Source organism: Phascolarctos cinereus, unplaced genomic scaffold (assembly GCF_003287225.1).
Source record: "Phascolarctos cinereus isolate Bilbo 61053 unplaced genomic scaffold, phaCin_HiC Scaffold_5;HRSCAF=322, whole genome shotgun sequence".
Lineage (NCBI taxonomy): Eukaryota > Metazoa > Chordata > Mammalia > Diprotodontia > Phascolarctidae > Phascolarctos > Phascolarctos cinereus.
Window position 1 is genome coordinate 359,122,698 of NW_027555958.1, and position 21,063 is coordinate 359,143,760.

Sequence of the window (21,063 nt, forward strand, 5' to 3'; positions counted from 1 at the left end):
CCTGGTTATCATTCCAAAAATTACCTGTACAAAACATATTAGTGGATCAAAATTATACAAACTTTGTTGGATCAAAACTAACTCCATTAACATCCCTTTTACATGAACATAAATAACCTACCAAGTAAAATTAACACATTTTTTCATGTGTGATAGGCACATGATAAAACACTAAATGCTATACTTATAAATGGAACTGTTCTTTTTAGCCTCATAATTCAAGTTATAAGATTTTTTGTTAAAATCTGTTTCTGAATTTTTTTTTTTACTCTTTGAGGCTTCATTTGTATTCTAGTCTTTAAAATGCTAGAAAGAAAGACTCAAGAGATGTTAGATATAGGTCACTGTCATAATTTCATTACTTTTCTTGGTCTTAAAAACTTATTCTAACATTTTAGTACCAGTTTTTGCCAAAATTTTTAGTTGAGGTAAAAAATAATTAGCATATTAGTAAATATAAGTAGCCTTCAGATAACTGATAATCATGAGTTCAGAAATAAATACACAGAAAGGAGAAACAGAATTGCAGATCTCCAAAAGTTAAAACCAGAATGTTAATGAAATACAGAAAAACAAAAAGAAATACTATGTAAACTGCAGCATCACAAATTAAATAATTAAAGTAGATTATAAAATCAGATCTGATGCCATTATCTAACCATTAACTAAATGGAAACACTTAAAGATGGCACTGATGGGAGCCACAAAAAAAGGGAAGGAACAATGAGAAGAAGAGAATACAAGTCATAGGAAGAATAGAGAAGGGAAGAGAAGGCAACGAAATGCAATAGAAACAACACCGAATTTGTACTCAGATAACTTGGGTTCAAGTCTTGGCTCTGCTCAGTGTGAACAATAAGAGATTTGAGGGAAGGAAGGAAAGAAGGGGATGAAAAGCAAGAAGACTGGCCCACTATAACCAGATTATCTGTCGTAGCTACGGGAATAAACTGGCTTTTCTCCCTTCCCCACAGTCCTCAGTCTGTCTGGGAAAGAAGGGCACAAGGGATTCTCAGGCTCAAACAGCCTTGACTTCTGCATTCTGAAATAATTCATGTTTAGCACACTGCTTGGCACATAGTAGGCATTTAATAAATATTGACTGATTATGAAGCAGGGTTAGGGGTGACTTTTCTAGAGTGTATTTTTTTACTCCAAGGAAAGGTATCCTTCAGCTAACACTACTAACTCTCAGAGAGCTACTTAACTGTAGGATGTGGGAGCTCAAAGAGGCAACATGCTTCATGCAGAAACACCCTACTAACAACACACAGCCTTCTACCAACACCTGAGTGGAGAAGTACGGTGTCCTGCTCCTGCTCTCGGCTAAGCCTGGGGGTAGTGGAGAAGGAAATCAAGCTCCTTCAAGGTTAAAAAGCAAAACAAAAATAAACTAAACACTCAAGCAGTTAAAAGAAGACAGAAGAGAGGTTGCTTTTTACTGAGTTTCTCTAATACTGACACGGTGAAGCTTAATCAGCATTTTCTGGGACATCTTTAAGGGAGCATCTGGCCACTGTGTTGTTACTGAGAGACAGTACTGTGTAATGAAAAGAGCAGAGGACCTAGGTTTCAGAACTTGTTCCTCCTAGCTGTGTAAATATCGGCAAAAACTGTCTCTCTGAATCTATCCATTCATTTGTAGAATGGGAATAATAATACTTTTAACTACCTTCTTCACAGAGTTGTTGTGAGTAACAAATGGTCTGACATATGTAAAGTACTCTGTAATTTTATAAACGTAAACTATTTCAATTTTTAGTCATGATTTTTAAAATGTAAGTTTAAAAGAAACTATTTTTATAACTATCTCATTCAGCTGACAGAGGACTAGATAGAACCTAGGAAAGGGCACTTAGGAAAATGGGTTTAAATCTAGCCTTAGACATATTATCCAGGTGATTCTGGATAAGTCACTTAAGTTTTATTAGCTTCAGTTTCCTCAATTGTAAAATGGGGATAGTAAGAATACTCATAGAGTAGTTGAGAGGATCATATGAGATCATAATTTTTTAAAAGTGCTTAAACATACTATGTAGGTGCCATATAAATGATTATCTTGTTCCCCTTCCCTATCTAGCACTTACCAAGAAACGAGATACACAGTACAATACATGGCACATGTAATTACAAATGTGTTTGGATTTTAAAATGTTCATATTTATCATTTGATCCATCCATCTATACATCCATCTATTAATCTACCTCAGTAATCATACTGAGAGTTCTTTGAGGATACAGATTATGTGATGCAGATATTTCTTTCTAACTCTCACAGACTGGGTACAAAGAAGGTACTGAATAAATAAATATTTGACAACTATTGATGAATTTAGTGATTTTACAAGATATTTCATTTTCTAGGCTCCCCTTAAGTTTGTATCAATCTTAACATGAGTATGAATAGATTAAAATTTCTTACATTAAAGATTCAAAGAGTTATGAAGTCTACTTTAAAGGAATTTCACGTGTTAATAATTTTTTATTAAACCCCAGCTACTGACAGGAGTTTCTAACGACTGAGCCCAAAATATAAGGAATTACAAAGAATTAAAAAGGTATTCCTAATAAAAGAATTCCTTTTATTAGGAATAGCTATAAGTCATATAATCTCAGTTTAAAGAGATTTAGTTAAGGGATATAAAAGGTATAGTAAGTAGACTCTGATCTCTAATCACATTCACTATTTTTATAGTTATTAAATATTCCATTTACATACTTATCAGCAGTTTCCTTTTTTTAACAAACACTTCATTTTCTAGATTGTCTACAATCACCTTTTCTTTTTGATTACCTATACATATCTCTAAATGTTATCTCCTTTTTCTAACAGAAATCTTATACATCTATACAGTAACAAAATACATACCTATACTGGGATGATTCAATATCTTCATTATTCGTACTTCTCGAAACAACTGTCAAAGAAAGCAATTATTTAAACATATTTTTTGGTAAAAGTTTTAAATATGATCTCATTTGAATAAAAGGGGCTACACAGACATAATCACTGGAAGAGACTAGTTTCCAATCTATTCCAATATCACAGTACTGAACTAGGTATCAAGAGTCCTAAGTTTCGGTTCCATCATTGTTACTAATTACTCAAACAACTTCGAGAAAATCATTTAAATTTTCTAAAACTGAGTTTTCTCATCTTCAAAATGAAGATGGATGAGATGATTTTCAAGATCTCTTTCAGAGTTGACAATTTATGATTCAATATATACATATATTCTATATTTTTAAATTCAGTACTTTATGGATACATGATTTAATTTGGAAAGGCATTTCTAATACCAATACAAACTTCTCACCTTAGTGGAAGATTGATGAATAGCAACTGACAAAAAAAGAAGCCACAACCTGATATCCAACTTTCAGGTGATAAACCACCCTGTACTGATACCTTTCTGTTTGGTTAGGATTTGCTTCATGTTACAGATTTTTCATTCTAAGATCTAAGTAATAATGTAATATGGGCTTCCTGAAACATTCTTGTCAACCATAAAGTGAAAATTGTTGATAACTCAATTTCTCTTTAAACTCAGTTTTATTTTATTTTTTAGTTTCAAGTGCTCTCCTTACCATACCCCCCTTTCTTTTTCATCAAAAAGGCAAAACAAAATAATACCCATTACGAATATTTAGAGTGAAGCAAAAATATTCTGACATTAGCCATGTTTTTTTAAAAAAAGTTCAATTCTGCATTCTAAGTCCATCACTTCTCTTATGTGAGGGTGGATAGCACGTTTCGTCATGAGTCCTTTGAAACTGACAGTTGGTTTTCTTATGTTGATCAGAGTTCCTAAGTGTTTCAAAATTACTTGCTTCTACAGTATTACTGTTGTATAAATCATTCTCTTGGTTTTACACACTTCAGTTTGCATCAGTTCATACAATTCTCTCAAGGTTTTTCTAAAACCATCCCCTTCATTATTTCTTTTTTATGTGAATATACATATATATATATGTATATATATATATATATATATAGCAAATTACATGTAAGAACAACTTTTAACTTCTTTTTAAAAATTCTGAGTCCCAAATTCTCTCCCTCCTTTGTCTTTCTCCCCATTCACAGAGATGGAAAGCAATTAGACATAGATTTTATATATATACAGTTATGAAAAACATTTCCATATTAGCCATGTTGCAAAAGAAAACATAAGACAAAATATAGTTTTAAAAAAAGTATTCTTTGACTTGCATTCAGACTCTATCAGTTCTTTCTCCAGAGGCTGGATAGCATTTTTCATCATAAATCTTTCATAACTGTCTTAGATCATTGTATTGCTGACAATGGCTAAGTTATTCACAGCTGATCATCTTACAATATTGCTGTTACTATGTACAATGTCCTCTTGTTTCTGCTCACTTCACTTTTGCATTATTTTATGTTAACTCCTTCCAGGTTTTTCTGAAAGTATCCTGCTCTTCATTTCTTACAGCATAATAGTATTCCATCATTGCCCTAAACCACAACTTGTTTATCCACTCCCCAACTGATGAGCATCCCTTTAATTTCTAATTCTTTGCCATCACAAAAAGTCTATTTTAAATATTTCTGTACAAATTGGTCCTTTTCCTTTTCTTTGGTCTCTTTGGGATACAGGCCTAGTAGTGGCACTGCTAGGTCAAAGGGTACACACAGTTTTATAGCCCTTTGGACATGGTTCCACATTGCCTCCAGAATGGGTCTATCAAACACTAGAGTACTATGGTAATTTACTACTGTCTGTTGCGTACCTAACCTGTTCCACTGATCCACTACTCCAATTACTGCTTTGGTACCACCTTCCTTCACATCTTTTTTTTCATTGAGTCCCTTGATAGTCTTGACCATTTGTTCTAGGGATATTATTACTGTTCTTTTCTAGTTCTATAAAATATTTTTTTTGGTAGTTTGGCATAGCAATGGATAAGTAAATTTGTTTAGGTAGAACTGCCATTTTTATTATGCTGGCTCAGCTATCCATGAGCAATTAATATTCTTCCAGTGGTTTAGATCTGTATTTATTTGTGTGACAAGTGTTTTGTATATAGTTCCTGGGTCTGTCTTGGCAGACAGACTCTTATGCATTTTATACTGTTTACAGTTATTTTAAATGGGATGTCTCTATTGTTGCTGAACTTTATTAGTAATATATAAAAATACTGGTGATTTATATGGGTTTATTTTATACCCTGCAACTTTGTTGAATATAAGTATTTCAAATAGTTTTTTAGTTGATTCTCAAGGATTCTCTAAGTATACCATCATATCACTTGCAAAGAATGATAGTTTTGTTTCCTCATTGCCTAGTCTAATTCCTTCAATTTCTTTTTCTTCGCTTATTTTGATAGCATAAATAGTACTCTATGGAATAATAGTAGTGACAATAGGCATCTTTGTATTCAGAAAGCTTCTAGTTCATCCCCATCATAGGTAGTATATGCTAATTGTTTTAGATAGATACAACTTTTCACTATCAGGAAAGCTCAATTTATTCCTGTACTTTCTAATGTTTTTAATAGGAATGAGTGTTGTACTTTGTCAAAAGCTTTTTCTGCATCCATAAAGACAATCTCATGATTTTTGTGGGTTTGTTACTGATATGGACAATTATGCTGATAGTTTTTTTTTTTAAATAATGAACCAATTCTGTATTCTTGATATAAATCCCACCTGGTCAAAGTGTACAATCTTTGTGATATATTGCTGAAATAGCCTTGCTAGTATTTTATTTGAAAATATTACATCAATATTCATTAGAGAAATTGGTTTGCAGTTTTCTTTCTCTGTTTTTGCTCTTCCTGGTTTATGTATCAGCACTATATTTGTATCATAAAAGGAATTGTTAGGATTTCTTCTTTACCTCTTTTTCCAGTTTATATAATACTCAAATTAATTGTTCTTTAAATGTTAGGTAGAATTCACTTCTGAATCTATCTAACCCTGGTGATTTTTTTTTTTTAGAGTTCATTGAAGACTTGTTTAATTTCTTTTTCTAAGATAGTTAAGGGGCAGCTAAGTGGCGCAGTAGATAGAGAACTGGCCCTGGAGTAAGGAGTACCTGAATTCAAATCCAGCCTCACACACATAACACTCACTAGCTGGGTGATTGCGGAGAAGTCACTTAACCCCAATGCCTTAACCCCCACCCAAAAAAAAAAAAGGAAAAAAAGAGAGATACAGTTAATCTGAGCAATTTATATTGCTGTAAATATTCATCCACTTCACTTAAATTGTTAGAGTTATTGACATGTAATTGGGCAAAACAGTTTCTAACTGCTTTAATTCCATCTTCATTGGACATGCATTCACTCTTCATTTTTGATACAAGATCTCCAATTTGGCATTTAATGGGGAATTTTTAATTTGTTCTTTTAAATTTTTTTTTTTATTTTTTGGTTGCATGACCAATTTATTGATCTGTTCTTCCTTATTTTGTTGATGTAAGTTAGAGATAAAAATTTCCCCCTAAGTACTGATTTGGCCGCATCCCATAAATTTTGGTATGCTTTCTCATTGTTGTCATTCTCTTTAATGAAACTGATTTTTCCTATGATTTGTTCTTTGACCAACACATTCTATAGGATTAAATTTAGTTTCCAATTAATTTTTAACTAGGTTTCCTTGGTCCTTTATTTAATGTAATTTTTATTGCATTATGACTGGAAAAGGATGCATTTAATAGTTTTGTTTCTTTACGTTTGGTTTTGAGATTTTTATGCCCTAATTCACAGTCAATTTTTGTGTAAGTGCCATGTACCACTGAGAAAACGGTATATTCCATTCTATTTCCATTTAATTTTCTCCAGAGGTCTACTAGATCTTAGATAGATTCATCTATTTCTGAGAGGGGAAAGTTGAGGTCCCTCACTGGCATATTTCTACTATTTATTTTCTTCTCTAATTCATTTACCTTTTTAAGAATTTGGATGCTATTCCATTTGGTGAATATATGTTTACTACTGATATTACTTCATTGTCTATGACGCCTTTTAGCATTGTCTATGTATCTTCCCCCCACCCCGTTTATCTCTTTTAATTAGATCTATTTTTGTTTTTGCTTTGACTGAGAACATGATTTCTACCCCTGCTTTTTTTTTGTTTTAGATGAAGCATATTAGATTCTGCTCCAGCCTCTTATCTTTACTCTCTGTGTGTTTCTCTGCTTCAAGTGTATGTCTGGGAAAAAACATGTTGTCATATTTTGGGTTTTAATCCACTCAGCTATCCACTTCTGTTTTGTGGGGTGAGTTCATTCTATTCACATTCACAGTTGATTACTGTGTATTTCCCTCCATCCAATTTCCCCCCATTTATTATTCTTTCTTTCGCCTTTCATCTTGTCTCACTTCAAAAGTGTTCTGCTTCTGTCCACCACCTCCCTCAATGTGCCCTCTCTTCGATCTGTCATAGGAGTCCTAAAGCAGTGGGATTTCCTCCCTGATTCTCTCTTAGGGAGGGGCTCTTGCCAACACTTGGCAGCCCACAGGAATGTAACCAAGCTGTGAGCTGTCTCTGCAAAACTTTACCATTACCCTCTATCCCCTTTTGTGGTCCTCCTTAGCCCTGTCCTTCCCCTGCACCCCCTAACACACTCTCCCATGTCCAATGTTAGCCTGGTTGATCTCTTCACCAGTAGAAACAGGGCTCAGAAAAGCCCTGTCAAAACAGCATTTCTGGGAGGGGTCACCTGCACTGAGGATGAAACGATTGTGACACAAATTACAAAAGCGCTGGAAGCAAAAAAATAAAATAAAATCACTCTCTCCTACTTCCCTGTAGGGCAAGATACATTTCTATACCCAACTGAGCGTGTATGTTAATCCCTCTTTGAGCCAATTCTGATGACAGTAAGGTTCAAGTATTGCCTGCCACTCTCCCACCTTGCCCTCCACTGTAAAAAACCTTTCCTTGCATGCCTCTTTTATGTGAGATAATTTACCTTTCCCTCCACCGTTTCCCCAGTGCATCCCTCTTTCTCACTCCTTCATTTTATTTTTTTTAATCATCCCATCATAGTCAACTCATACCCATGACCTCTATGTATATTCCTCATAACTGCCCTAATACTGGCAAAGCTCTTATAAGTTACAATTATCATGTTCCCACGTAGGAATTGTAAACAGTTTAACCTTTTTTAATCCATTATGATTTCTCTTTACTCTTTCTATGCTTCTTTGATTCTTGGTTGTAATCCTAGCTCTTTGCCTTTCAGAAAATCGTATTTCAAGCCCATTGATCCTTTAATGTAGAACCTGCTAGGTCTTCTGTTAGCCTGACTGTAGGCCCCATAATATTTGAATTGTTTCTTTCTGGCCTTTGCAATATTTTCTCCTTGACCTGGGAGCTCTGGAAGTTGGCTATAATATTTCCAGGGGTTTTCACTTGGGGATTTCTTTCTAGAGGTGATCAGTAGGTTCTTTTCATTTCTATTTTACCATATGGTTCTAAGATATCAGCTCAGTTTTCCTTGGTAATTTCTTGAAATATAATATGTAGGATTTTATTGATCATGGCTTTCAGGTAGTCATATGCTTTTCACATGAGACATTTCAGATTTTCTTCTACATTTTCATTCTTTTGATTTTATTTCTTGAGATCTCGTAGAGACTTTAGCTTCCACTTGCCCGATTCTAATTTTAAGGAATTATTTTCTTCAGTGAGTTTTTGCACCTTCTTTTCCATTTGGTCAATTCTGCTTTTAAAGAGTTTTTCTCTTCAATTTCTGTGCCTCTTTTACTAAGCTGTTTACTCTCTTTCCATGATTTTCTTGCATCACTCTCACTTCTTTTCCCAATTTTTCCTTTACTACCTCTTTTATCTGCTTTTTTAAATCCTTTTTGAGTTCTTCCAGGAATTCTTTTTGGGCCTGACACCAATCACAATTTTCTTTGAGGCTTCACAAATAGCTATTTTGACATGGTTATCCTCTTCTGAGTGTTTTTTTCATCTTCCCTGTCACCATAGTAACTTTCTATGGTCAAATTCTTTGTTGTTTGCTCATTTGACGTTGGGCTGTGCTCCAGGATGGAAAGGGCACTGTCCCAAGTTTCTAATTTTTCTTATTGATGTTTTCACAGCTAGTTTGGGGGGGGGGGAGGGAGGGTGTCTATAAGTTTTCAGTTCTTCTGAGGTGATATGATTTAAGGAAAGATACGTTCAGTGCTCTCTTGGTCTGTCAAGCACTCTTTTCCACTTTATTTTTTTATTTTTCATATATAAATTTATTTTTAGCTTTCAACATTTACTTCACAAGATTTTGAATTCCAAATTTTCACCCCATCTTGCCCCTCCCCCCCACCCCAAGATGGCATGCATTCTGAATACCCCTTCCCCTAGTCTGCCCTTCCTTCCATCTCTACCCCCCCCATCCCCTTCCCCTTCTTATTTTCCGGTAGGGTAGGATAGATTTCTGTACCTCATTTCCTGTATTTCTTATTTCCCAATTGCATGTGGAAACATTTTTTTAAATGTGTTTTAGGGACAGCTAGGTGGCTCAGTGGATGAGCACCAGCCCTGAAGTCAGGAGGACCTCAGTTCAAATCTGGCCTCAGACCAAACACTTGCCACTAGCTGTGTGACCCTGGGCAGGTCACTTAACTCCAACTACCTAAAAATCCAATTAAAAAAAATAAAACAAATTAATAAATAAATAAACAAACAAATAAATAAATAAGCATGTGTTTTTAAAACTTTGGGTTACAAATTTTCTCCCTTTCTCCCACCCCACCCACCCTCATTGAAAACGCAAGCAACTCAATACAGCCCATACATGTGCAGTTATGCAAAATACTTCCATAGTAGACATGTTGTGAAAAACTAACTCTATTTCCCTTAATCCTATCCTGCCCCCCCATTTATTCTATTCTTTCTTTTGACCCTGTCCCTCCTCAGAAGTACTTCCTTCTGATTACGCTGTTCCCAATCTGCCCTTTTCTCTATCATCCCCCTGCTCTCTTGTCCCCTTCTCCCCCTATTTTCCTATAGGGTAAGACAGATTTCCATACCCAATTAAGTGTGTATGTTATTCCCTCCTTAACCCAAATCCTATGAGAATAAAATTCACTCATTCCCTCTCACCTTCCTGTTTCCCCTCCACTGTAAAAACCCTTTCTTGTCTGTTTTGTGCGAGATAATACCCTGTTCTACCTCTCCCTTTCTCCTCCTCCTAGCATAATCCTCTCTCACCCCTTAATTTTATTCTCCAGATATCACCCCTTCATCTTCAACTCACCCTGTGCCCTCTATCTACCTATACATACATATAATCTTTTCCCTCCCACTACCCTAATACTGACAAAGGTCTTATGAGTTATAAAATCATCTTTCCATGCAGGAATGTAAACAGTTCAACCTTAATAAGTCTCTTATAATTTCTCTTTCCTGTTTACCTCTTCATGTTCCACTTGAGTCTTGTATTTGAAAGTCAAATTTTCTATTCAGCTCTGGTCTTTTCATCAAGAATGCTTGAAAGTCCTCTATTTCACTGAATGACCATTTTTTCCCCTGAAGGATTATACTCAGTTTTGCTGGGTAGGTGATTCTTGGTTGTAATCCTATCTCCTTTGCCCTCCGGAATATTATATTCCACGCCCTCTGGTCCCTTAATGTAGAAGCTGCTAAATCTTGTGTTATCCTGATTGTGTTTCCACAATACTTGAATTGTTTCTTTCTGGCTGCTTGCAATATTTTCTCCTTGACCTGGGAACTCTGGAATTTGGCTACAATATTCTAGGAGTTTTCCTTTGGGGATCTCTTTCAGGGGAGATTGTGGATTCTTTCAATTTCTATTTTGCCCTCTGGTTCTACTATATCAGGGCAGTTTTCCTTGATAATTTCTTGAAAGATGATGTCTAGGCTCTTTTTTTGATCATGGCTTTCAGATAGTCCAATAATTTTTAAATTCTCTCTCCTGGATCTATTTTCCAGGTCAGTTGTTTTTCCAATGAGATATTTCACATTGTTTTCTAATTTTTCATTCTTTTGGATTTGTTCTACTGTGTCTTGATTTCTCATAAAGTCACTAGCTTCCAATTGCTCTATTCTAATTTTTAAGGAAGTATTTTCTTCAGTAATCTTTTGGACTTCCTTTTCCATTTGGCCAATTTTTTTTTTTAGGGCATTTTCTCCTCATTGGCTTTTTGGACCTCTTTTGCCATTTGGGTTAGGCTATTTTTTAAGGTGTTATTTTCTTCAGTATTTTTTTGGGTCTCCTTTAGCAAGCTGTTGACTTGTTTTTCATGATTTTCTTGCATCACTTCATTTCTCTTCCCAGTTTTTCCTCTACTCTTCTCTTACTTGCTTCTCAAAATCCCTTTTGAGCTCTTCCAAGGCCTGGACTGATTCATATTTTTCTTGGAGGCTTTGGATGTGGAGCTTTGACTTTGTTGTCTTCTTCTGGTTGTATGTTTTGATCTTCTTTGCCACCAAAGTAAGATAATATAGTCTGACTCTTTTTGTGAAGTTTGCTCACGATCCCAGCCAACAGTAGTACTTGAGTTTTAAACTCTTTGTTAAGGTAAGAGTCTCCTTCCAGTGTGGAGAATGTACTGTCCCAAGCTTTGGGGGTTTGTATAGCTGTTTTCAGAGATACTTGTAGGGACCTGTAAATTTTCAGTTCTTCCAAGGTAGTATGATAAGGATCGAGGTATTTACTCTTTTCCTGGCCTGTGCTCTGGTGTTTGAGTGATCGGCCACAAGCAGTCTTTTCTCTCTTGGAACTGTGAGGAGGGTTTCCTCTCCATCACCTCTACAAGCTCCACCGCACCAGCACTCCTCATCACCCCAGGACCGCCACAGGCAAAGCAAGAGATTCCTGCCTCAGCACCAGCAAAGAGATCCCTGCAGTCCCCCTCTGATCAGCCACTCGATTCCCCATCAGTCTGTGGGCTGGAAGCTCAGGACACAGCCACTGCCCAGGCTCCCGCGCTCTGCAACTGGCTCTCACCTAGCTCCTCTCTCACCGCAAAAACAGACTTTTCCCACTGACCTTCTAAGTTGTCTTTGGTGTTCGTGGATTGAAGAGTCTGGAAACCGCCATAGCTGCCTGTGATTCCTTTCTCTGAGTCGTGCTCCAGGTTTGCTGTGGCCTACACACCCACGCTGAACTGTTCTCCTCTCTCTGCCCGGGGAGATATACTGTTCTGATCAACCATCCAGGTTGTCTTGGGCTGGAAATTTGTTTTACTCTTTTTGTGGGTTCTGCTGCTTTAGAATTTGTTTAGAGCCATTTTTTATGGGTATTTGGAGGGGTTTGGGGGACAGCTCAAGCAAGTCACTGCTTTCACACCACCATCCTCTTTTCCACTTTAGAACTGTGACCAGTCCCCGCCTCCCTGGGATTACAAACGCTAATGTGCCAATGCTTCACCTTACCCTGGAACTGTGACCCAGAGCCATGTATAGGTAATACAAGAATCTTGCACCCAGGGCCAGCAAAGGGGCTCCTGTAATCTTCTGACCAGTTGTCCAACCCCTTTATCTTCTGTGGGCTGAGAGCTCCAGAAGCTGTAGACACCAATGTACTTGCCCCAAAGGCCTGCTGCTGGCTTGCTGTGGCACAGTACTGCACTCCACTCTCACCCCAGTGAGACAAGACCTTTCCTGCTGACCTTCTAAATCATCTTTGGCTGGAAAAATGTTTCATCTTAACCTTTGGTTATGTTGCTCCAGAATTAATTTTGAGGCATTGTTTTAATGTTGTTTGGAAGGGAATTTGGGAGAGTACAAGCGAGTCTCTGCCTTTACTCCACCCAAGGGCAGTGACTCTCCCCTTCTTCATTTCTTATAACATAACAGTATTGCACTATACACATATACCATAACTTGGCCAGCCATTCCCCATTTGATGACCGCTCCTTCAGTTTCTAATTCTTTGACACCATGAAAAGAGGTACTATATGGATCCTCTTTCTTTGAAATTGTTGGGGTATGAGCCTGTAAGTGGTATCAGAATAGTAGGGAATGTACAATTTAAGAATAGATTTTTGGGCACAGTTTCAAATAGCTTTACACAATGGCTGGATCAGTTCACAGCTCTACCAACCATGCATTAATGTACATGTTTTACCATTGCCCCTCTGTTTCTCATTTTCCCTTTTTTTCAACTTTGTCAATCTGGTAAGTGTAAGATGGCACTTGAAAGTTGTTTTAATTTGCATTTATTTATTTATTACTATGTTGGAGAACTTTTTCATGTGGCTATTTATAATTTGGATTTCTTTCTCTGAAAAATATCATTTATATCCTTCAATCACTTATCAGTCAGGGAATGGCTTATTCTTCTAAATCTGAATCAGTTCCCTGTATATTTTAGAAATAAGATCCGGAATAGAGGAACTTGATACAAAGATTTTTTAAATTTCCCATTCCTTGTCTCTGAGCTCTAATCTTAACTCTTCCATTTACTAGACTATAACTTAATCAAAAAGCAACAAACCAACCACGTACCTTCTCTGAACAGACAGAACGTATTAGATCCTATTAATCATATGCAGCATGATTTGCTAATGTAGTCTAGACTCCACTCAGCTCCAGATTATCTGGACTATTGGGTTCAAAGGTGGCATATTTTAAAAGGTAAGTGCCACCTCTCTAGGCTTGAGTCCCTGTCCCAGTTCATACCAGCTTAGCAGGGTAAGATTCATATGCTCCTGAACCCTGCCTTTGCAGCCCCTCCTTCACATTGCACCCCTTATTCCACCACATAAATGTACTCATCAAGTCAGTGTATCATGTGCTAAAGGCATACAGTCTCTTGAGGAACGAGATACTTGAAACTTGTCTCAATGACTCAGTGGGCCCACACATCATTGAAGATGCAGTCAAATGGATGTGCCCTCTTATATGAATAATATTCAGACCTCACGTTGGGATTTCTTATTCTTTATTTCCTTTGCTCTTCATAATAGCCCTCTCAAGGGAGTCAGATAGTATCAGCATCACCATTTTACAGGTGCCAAAATGGAGGCCCAGAAAGGCCCAGTGATTTGCCTTAGCCAAGAAGTGTGTACTGGAAAGGTGAGAGATATAGGGGAAATTTAGTCAGCATGAAAAAAGATATAAATAAAAATTAATTTTTGAAAAAAAAAAAGACAAACCTTCAACCTGAGAGAATAAAAGGCCTGTACTTTCACCATGTGTTATTCAGATAGTTCATGTCTGAGGAGGAGATTGCCTGTTTAGTAAGCCTGAAATATGTTTGCCTGAGGGGGCAGAGATGGGGGGAAGGCAGTCAAATATGTGGGAGGAGTAAGAGGGAGAAACTTCTTTAGAATGTTGCTTCACTTGCAACCCCAAATTCAATTTCTTTCTTCAGGGGAATTTATGTACTATCATATATATTTTATTTATTTTCTGTAGCTATTTATGAGTTTGTTTAAATCTTCTGTATCTTTTGAAGGTTTCTATGGTAAAATAAAGTCCATTCTCGACCTTAAAAAAAAAATAAATTTCCCATTCCTATTCTAATTTGAGCTACACTGGATTTTTTCTGCAAAAACTTTTAAGTTTTATGTAATCAAAATTACCCATTTTACCTTCTTTGAACCTCTCCTTTTCACTTGGTCATGAAGTCTTCCCCTACCTACGGATCTGACAAGTAATTTCTTCCAAGCTTCTCTAAATTGTTGAGGATATCACCATTTATGGCTCAATTATGTACCCATTTGGAGCTTTTCTTGCTATATGTAATGAAATACTGGTCTATACCTGGTTTCTGCTAGACAGCCTTCTACTTTTCCCATAAGTATTTGTCAAACGAAAACTGCCACAACAGCTGGGAAACGGTGGGTTATGAAATACTACTGACTGTTATTGTTAAGTCAATTAGTCACGTCTGACTACTTTGTGACTCCATTTAGAGTTTTCTTGGCAAAGATACTAGAGTGGTTTGCCATTTCCTTCTCCAGCTCATTTTTACAGATAAGGGATACTGAGACAAACAGGGTTAAGTGACTTTCCTAGGGTCAAACAGCTAGTAAGTGTCTGAGGCTGGATTTGAACTCAAGTCCTTTGATTCCAGGACTAGTACTCTATCCACTGTGCCACACAGGTGCTACACATTAGATAACCAGAAAGGTTCCAAATCCAACCCTCCCCCCCCACCTCCGACCTGGTCCCCTCCCCTCCATGGGAGTGTTATTCAGTGGTACTTCTACCAATGAGTTAAGACCTCTCCCTTTCATTTCCTGTTTTAATCCCTCTTCTATCACCTCTATTATTCTCCTATAGACTCTCTTCTTGCCAACAAACTATGGAAGTTTCTTTCCTTCGCTGTTCCTTTATGGACTTGACTAGGGCACATCACAATTCCCCTCTGTACTTTACCTCCCCCTCTCCATTTATGTACCCTCCAAATGTGCAATCTTGTCACATAAAATATACTGATTCACCTGTTGTGTGTGTATGTGTATGTGTGGGGGTGGGGGTAGAGGTGTTTCAGGCCTGGTTCTTTACTGTCATTTCTCTCTCTTTAACTTTTGCTTTCATCTTTATTCCTTGTGTCCTATATTTATTTTTGACCCCAAAAGATAGTCATTCACTTCTCATTTTTTAAATCATATAAGAGACTGAGTAATTTATTTTATTATTTATTCTTTCCTTGGCAGTTTGTATTCCTTTACCTTTCTTGTATTTCTGTTATCTGGAGTGCAGAAGTTGAATATTATACTTTTTTTCCGTGATGTCCCAAATGCTTCTTTTTTCCTTTATTAAACAATCCATCTCTTTTCATTAATTAGGCAAAGGTTTGCAGGGTATGTTATTTTGGGTTGTATCTTGTATTCCTGTCCTTTTTGGAATATATATTCCATTCACTTCTGTTATTTTGAGTATTGGATAGTTTGTGCTATTTGAATTTGATTTCCAGGGTTTTTTTTTAAAGAGGTCTTTCTCCTTGTTGCTCACAGAATTTGTTCTTTATGATTAGTATTGTTAAATTTAACCACTTAATTTAAGTGAGGGGTTTTTTTTGGGGGGGGTTGTGGAGACAGTTGGGATCTTTTTAATTTGTACCTTTTCTGTATTCAAAATTTTTCAGTTGTCTTATGTTTATGCAGTTTCTTACTTAATGCATAAATAATATGGCTTCAGATGTTAATGCCCTTTTCTTCTCTTCTTCCAGCTTGTCTTCATCTCAGTGTATTTACTTCCCAAATCTGATGTGCTTGCTTTATATTCTTTATCGAGAATCATCCCCATGGATTCAAATTCTTTTGTTCTCCTCAAAATTCTTGATACAAAAACCATAACTTGACATTTATTCCCTTCATGATTTTCCTTTCTCTTTCTTTCCTTCCTTCTTTCCTTCCTTCTTTCCTTCTTTCTTTCTTTCTTTCTTTCTTTCTTTCTTTCTTTCTTTCTTTCTTTCTTTCTTTCTTTCTTTCTTTCTTTCTTTCAAGAGTGACTGAAAACATACGTTTTATCTTGTACCTCAGGTTCAACATTGTCAAGGGGTGACATGGGATATGTCAAATAGGAAACATTTCATCATCAGTCTTTAGGAATCATAATTGGTCATTACATGGATTAGAAATTTTAAAAAGTTGTTTTCTTTTATATTATTGTAGTCACTGTATGCATCGTTTTCTTTGTTCTACTCACTTCACTTTGCATCAGTCCATACAAATCTTATCCGGTTTTTCATAATCTTTCATATTCATGAATTCTTATTGCATTATAGAGATCAATTATATTTAGATGCCAAAATGTATTCATCAATTTTCCAACTACAAAAAGTGGTATTTTAAATATGTTTGCATATGTGATTCCTTTCATTTTATATTTGACCTTTTGGTATATGTGACTATTGTGGTATTCTGGAGCAAAGAAAATGCATAATTTAGTCAGTGTTAGCCACTGCCTCCTTTTGGAGATGAACCAAAGGCTAGAAAAGATTAAGCGACTCTTCCAATTTCACCCAGATCCAAGATCTATTTGACAGAGCTGGTACTTGAATCCAGGTTATGACTCCAAATCTAATGTGAATTCTTTTGCCCCACACATCTTCAAATACTTGGAGATAGCTTATCTTATCCCCTGGATTTTCTTTTTTCCTATCAGCAATTTTTTTCTGTCCTTTATGGTTCAAAGAACATTCTCCCTCATTCGTAAAATAAGAACTCTGTCTTTTCTGAGGTTCCTTCTAGATACAAATCTATGACCCCCTCAAGTGTTGTATGATGAGAATTGTTATACTTTCTGAATTCTCTGTTTCTCAGAAAAGATCATGCTAGCAACAAGATGGGAGTGATGCATCAATCACACTTTAATAAGGGACAGAGAATACAGAGGAAGACAACAAATGGTTGGCCAGGGAATAGGGTGCGTGAGGGAGGCAGACAACAAGAGAAAGAAATTGGGGAGAGAGGCACATAGAGCCTCTTATGTAACTCTAGATGAAGTTGGGAGTGTTCCCTTCTTTTCTCTTTCTAATCCATTATGAAGCATCCTGTGGTAATTACATATTTTGGGGGGATTCCACAGGATTTTGGGTTTGTTTTTTTTCACTTTTTGGTGAGGCAATCAGGGTTAAGTGACTTGCCCAGGGTCACACAGCTAGTTAAGTGTCAAGTGTCTGAGCCCAGATTTGAACTCAGGTCCTCCTGACTCCAAGGCTGGATGGAACTCTATCCACTGTGCCACCTAGCTGCCCCTTGTTTTTCTCTTTTTTGGTTACCTTAAGTTCCAAACAATCTCCCTCCTGCCTCACCCTGTGCCCTAGAGAAGGCTGCCATGTGACACAGATTTGTAAATATTATGTAAAACCATACTATACATACTTTTATTTATCAGTTCTTTCTCTGTAGGTGGATAGCATCTTCCTTCATAGGTCTTTTGTAGCTGACATGAGTATTGTTTTTTATGCTTTTTTGGGGGGTGGGCAATCAGGGTTAAGTGACTTGCCCAGGGTCACACAGCTAGTAAGTATTAAGTGTCTGAGGCTGGATCTGAACTCAGGTTCTCCTGACTCCAAGGCCAGAGCTCTATTCACTGCACCACCTAACTGCCCCTTTGATTTGAGTATTTATAGTACTCAGAATAACTCAGTTGTTCACAATTATTCTTCTAACAATATTGCTGTTACTGTATACAACATTCTCTTGGTTCTGCTCACTTTACTCTTCATTATTTCATACAAGTCTTTCCATGTTTTTCTAACATCAACCAGCTCATCATTTCTTACAGTGCAGTAGTATTCTATCATAATCATATACCACAATTTGCTCAGCCATTCTCCAATTGATGGGCATCTCCTGAATTTCTAGTTCTTCACCAACACAAAGAGAGCTCCTATAAATATTTTAGAACATATAGGTTCTTTTCCTTTTTCCTGATCAACTTGGGAAACAGACCTAAGAGCAGAATTGTTGTGTTGAAGGGTATAGACAGTTTTGTAACTCTTTGGGCATAATTCCAGATTGCTCTCCAAAATGGTTGCTTCAGTTCACAGTTTGACCAACAATGTATTTATGTCCCAATTTTTCCACATCCCCTCCAACATTTGTCACTTTCCCCTTCTGTCATTTTAGCCAATCTGATAGGTGTGGAATGATATCTCAAAGTTGTTTTAATTTGCATTTCTCTAATCAATAATAAATAAGAGCATTTTTTCATATGACTAAAGTTTTGATTTCTTCATCAAAAAAACTGCATGTTCATATTCTTTAACCATTTATCAACTGGGGAATGACTCATTTCTTATAAATCTGGCAAAGTTCTCTATATATTTGAGATATGAGACCTTTATCTGAGAAACTATATTTAAAACTCTCTCTCCAATTTTCTGCTTTCCTTCTAATCTTGCTACATTGGTTTTATTTGTACAAAACCTTTTTCGTTTAATGCAAACAAAATTATCCATTTTACATTTCAATCCTCCCTTTTGTTTACTCATAAACTCTTCTATCCATAAATCTGATAGGTAACGTACTCTTCTTTTAGTTTTCTTGTTTCTCTCTTTATATCTAGGTCACGTATCTATTTTGATCTTATCTTGGTAAATGGTGTAAGACATTGATCTATACCCAATTTTTGCTCAACTGCTTTCCAATTTTCCCAACAATATTTGCCAAACAGTGCATTCTTATCACCAAAGCTTAAATCTTTACATTCATCAAATACAAGGCTACTATAATCATTTACTTCTGTGTGTTGTATGTCTATTCAGGGTTTTGTTTTTCATTCATCATGAATTGCTTCAATTTTCTTTGGCTAATAATATTTAGAGAACTTTATATTTTAATAATCATCCTTCTTTCTAATTTTGGCACATTCTCTATTGACTTGTCTGCTTGTGCTCTAGGTTTTTAATTGAATTTTCTTCCTCTTGAAATCTTTGTTAATTTTAGCTTTTTATCTTCATACTTCTGTGCCACTCACTTTTTGATTCTTCTCCCTTTTCTGAGATCTAGACCTTCCTTCAGCCTTCTCCCACTTTGGGGAATTTACTTTTCATTAGCCTTGGTCCCTACCCCAAGTAACTCTAAGGAAAAAATCTCCAGCTAGATTTCAGGCTCCTTTCCATCAGGCCTAATGTTACCATAGTTCTGTCTCTGGCTTTCCATCTCTAGCTGAGCTGGGTCATCACCTACCACATTTTACATAGCAGAAGGTATATGGGTATCCTGGGTAAAGTCTCTGCAGTTAGAGATTTCCTAATCCAGAGGCTGCTCTAGGCAGAAAGAAAGACAACTTCCCCTATGCCTCTTACACACACACATTCTTCACATTAGGAGGCAGAATCAATGTGTGCAGCATGTTGCAATAGTTGAAGAAGGGCAGAAAGTGGTGGTATATCAGCAGAGTCTCTGCCATAGAAGGGAAATCCCTGAATGAATGAGTCCCAAGAATAATCCAAAGGATTAATATGTTCACCTTGCCTGACGGAGTAAAGTTTGGTGGGGAAATGGTATTAAGTAAGTCCCTTAATGATGACAGTGCTCCAGTATTAAATAATAAGGCTATCTTCTTTTGGCTTCTTCCTTTCCTGTCCTGGGAATTCAGCAGCAGTTTTTCTACCACTAATGCAGAATTCCTCTTTTGGGAAGTTTTAAAAGTTAGTGGAGAATGGAAAAAATGTTAAGTCCACCATCTTATTGGTGATGTGACCAGAAAAGATTTCATCTTATTTTACTAAGAAAACTAAAGCCATCTGATCCCAATTTGCCTCTTCTCCAATTATCTTCATTGCAAGAACCAGTGACCTCATCTCCCATTCTCTCCTCCCTTCTCCCAGTTTCTGACAAAGAGGCAGCCCTTCTCCATGCCAAAACCAACCCTTCTATTAGTATTCCATCCCATCCCTTTTTCCATCTCCTCCAGCATACTGCTAACTCAATTATCCCCTCTATCTCCCTAATCTTCATCTTCTTCCCTATTTCATAAAAAATTGCCTAAGTCTTCCCCATACTTAAAAAACCTTCAATAAACCCAAGAATGTTTTCTTATTTTCATTTATATCCTTTGTACCTAGCACTGAGCCTGACACATAGTAGACACTTAATAGACTGCTTATTGATTGAAGACTTGTATTTTGAGGAAGAAAACCATTTTTTTCTATAATACTATTTACATTATCAATTGCTTAGCCTATAACTGAATTCTTCTAATTTATTGGATCCTGAATTAAAATATAATGCCTGTAAATTCCCCTCTCCCCCTCCAAAACCAACCAACCTTTAAAAAAATATACAGAATAAAAGAAAAAAAAGAGGCATCTTTAGAATCAAGCCTTTAGAATGAGTATAATATTCTTGGGTCAAAAACTAGTTCAAAAAAATTGTATTTTGCTTCTTTTACTGAATGTATAAAATGGGTTAATTACAGTACAAGTAAATATTTATATTCTCATGAAACAAATAAGATTAGAATCTAGAAAATATGTACTCTTACAAAAATTCTTTAACAATAATTATTTTAAATTTATGCAGTATAGCATTTTGTGAATGATTATTGTGGATAATACACTAAGGTAGGGGAAGTGTTTTATTAAGCAAATATTAATATTCAACTACCAATTCTATGAATGTTAAATTGAAAACTATTTTTTCTCCTTATAAGGATTT

At 36.3% G+C, this 21,063-nt stretch overlaps 1 protein-coding gene across 6 annotated transcripts in view; it reads right to left on the minus strand.

Annotated features, from left to right (window-relative positions):
- Window positions 1–21,063, minus strand: part of MARK1 (microtubule affinity regulating kinase 1) — a 151,201-nt gene that overhangs the window by 65,009 nt on the left and 65,129 nt on the right. For all 6 annotated transcript variants that reach the window (XR_013487301.1, XM_078156305.1, XM_078156303.1 and 3 more), the window contains exon 4: window positions 2,870–2,918. Coding sequence is in view for 5 of the 6 variants with exons in the window: in XM_078156305.1 (XP_078012431.1) it covers window positions 2,870–2,918 (49 nt within the window). In the remaining variant the exon portion in view is untranslated. The remainder of the gene's footprint in view (window positions 1–2,869; window positions 2,919–21,063) is intronic.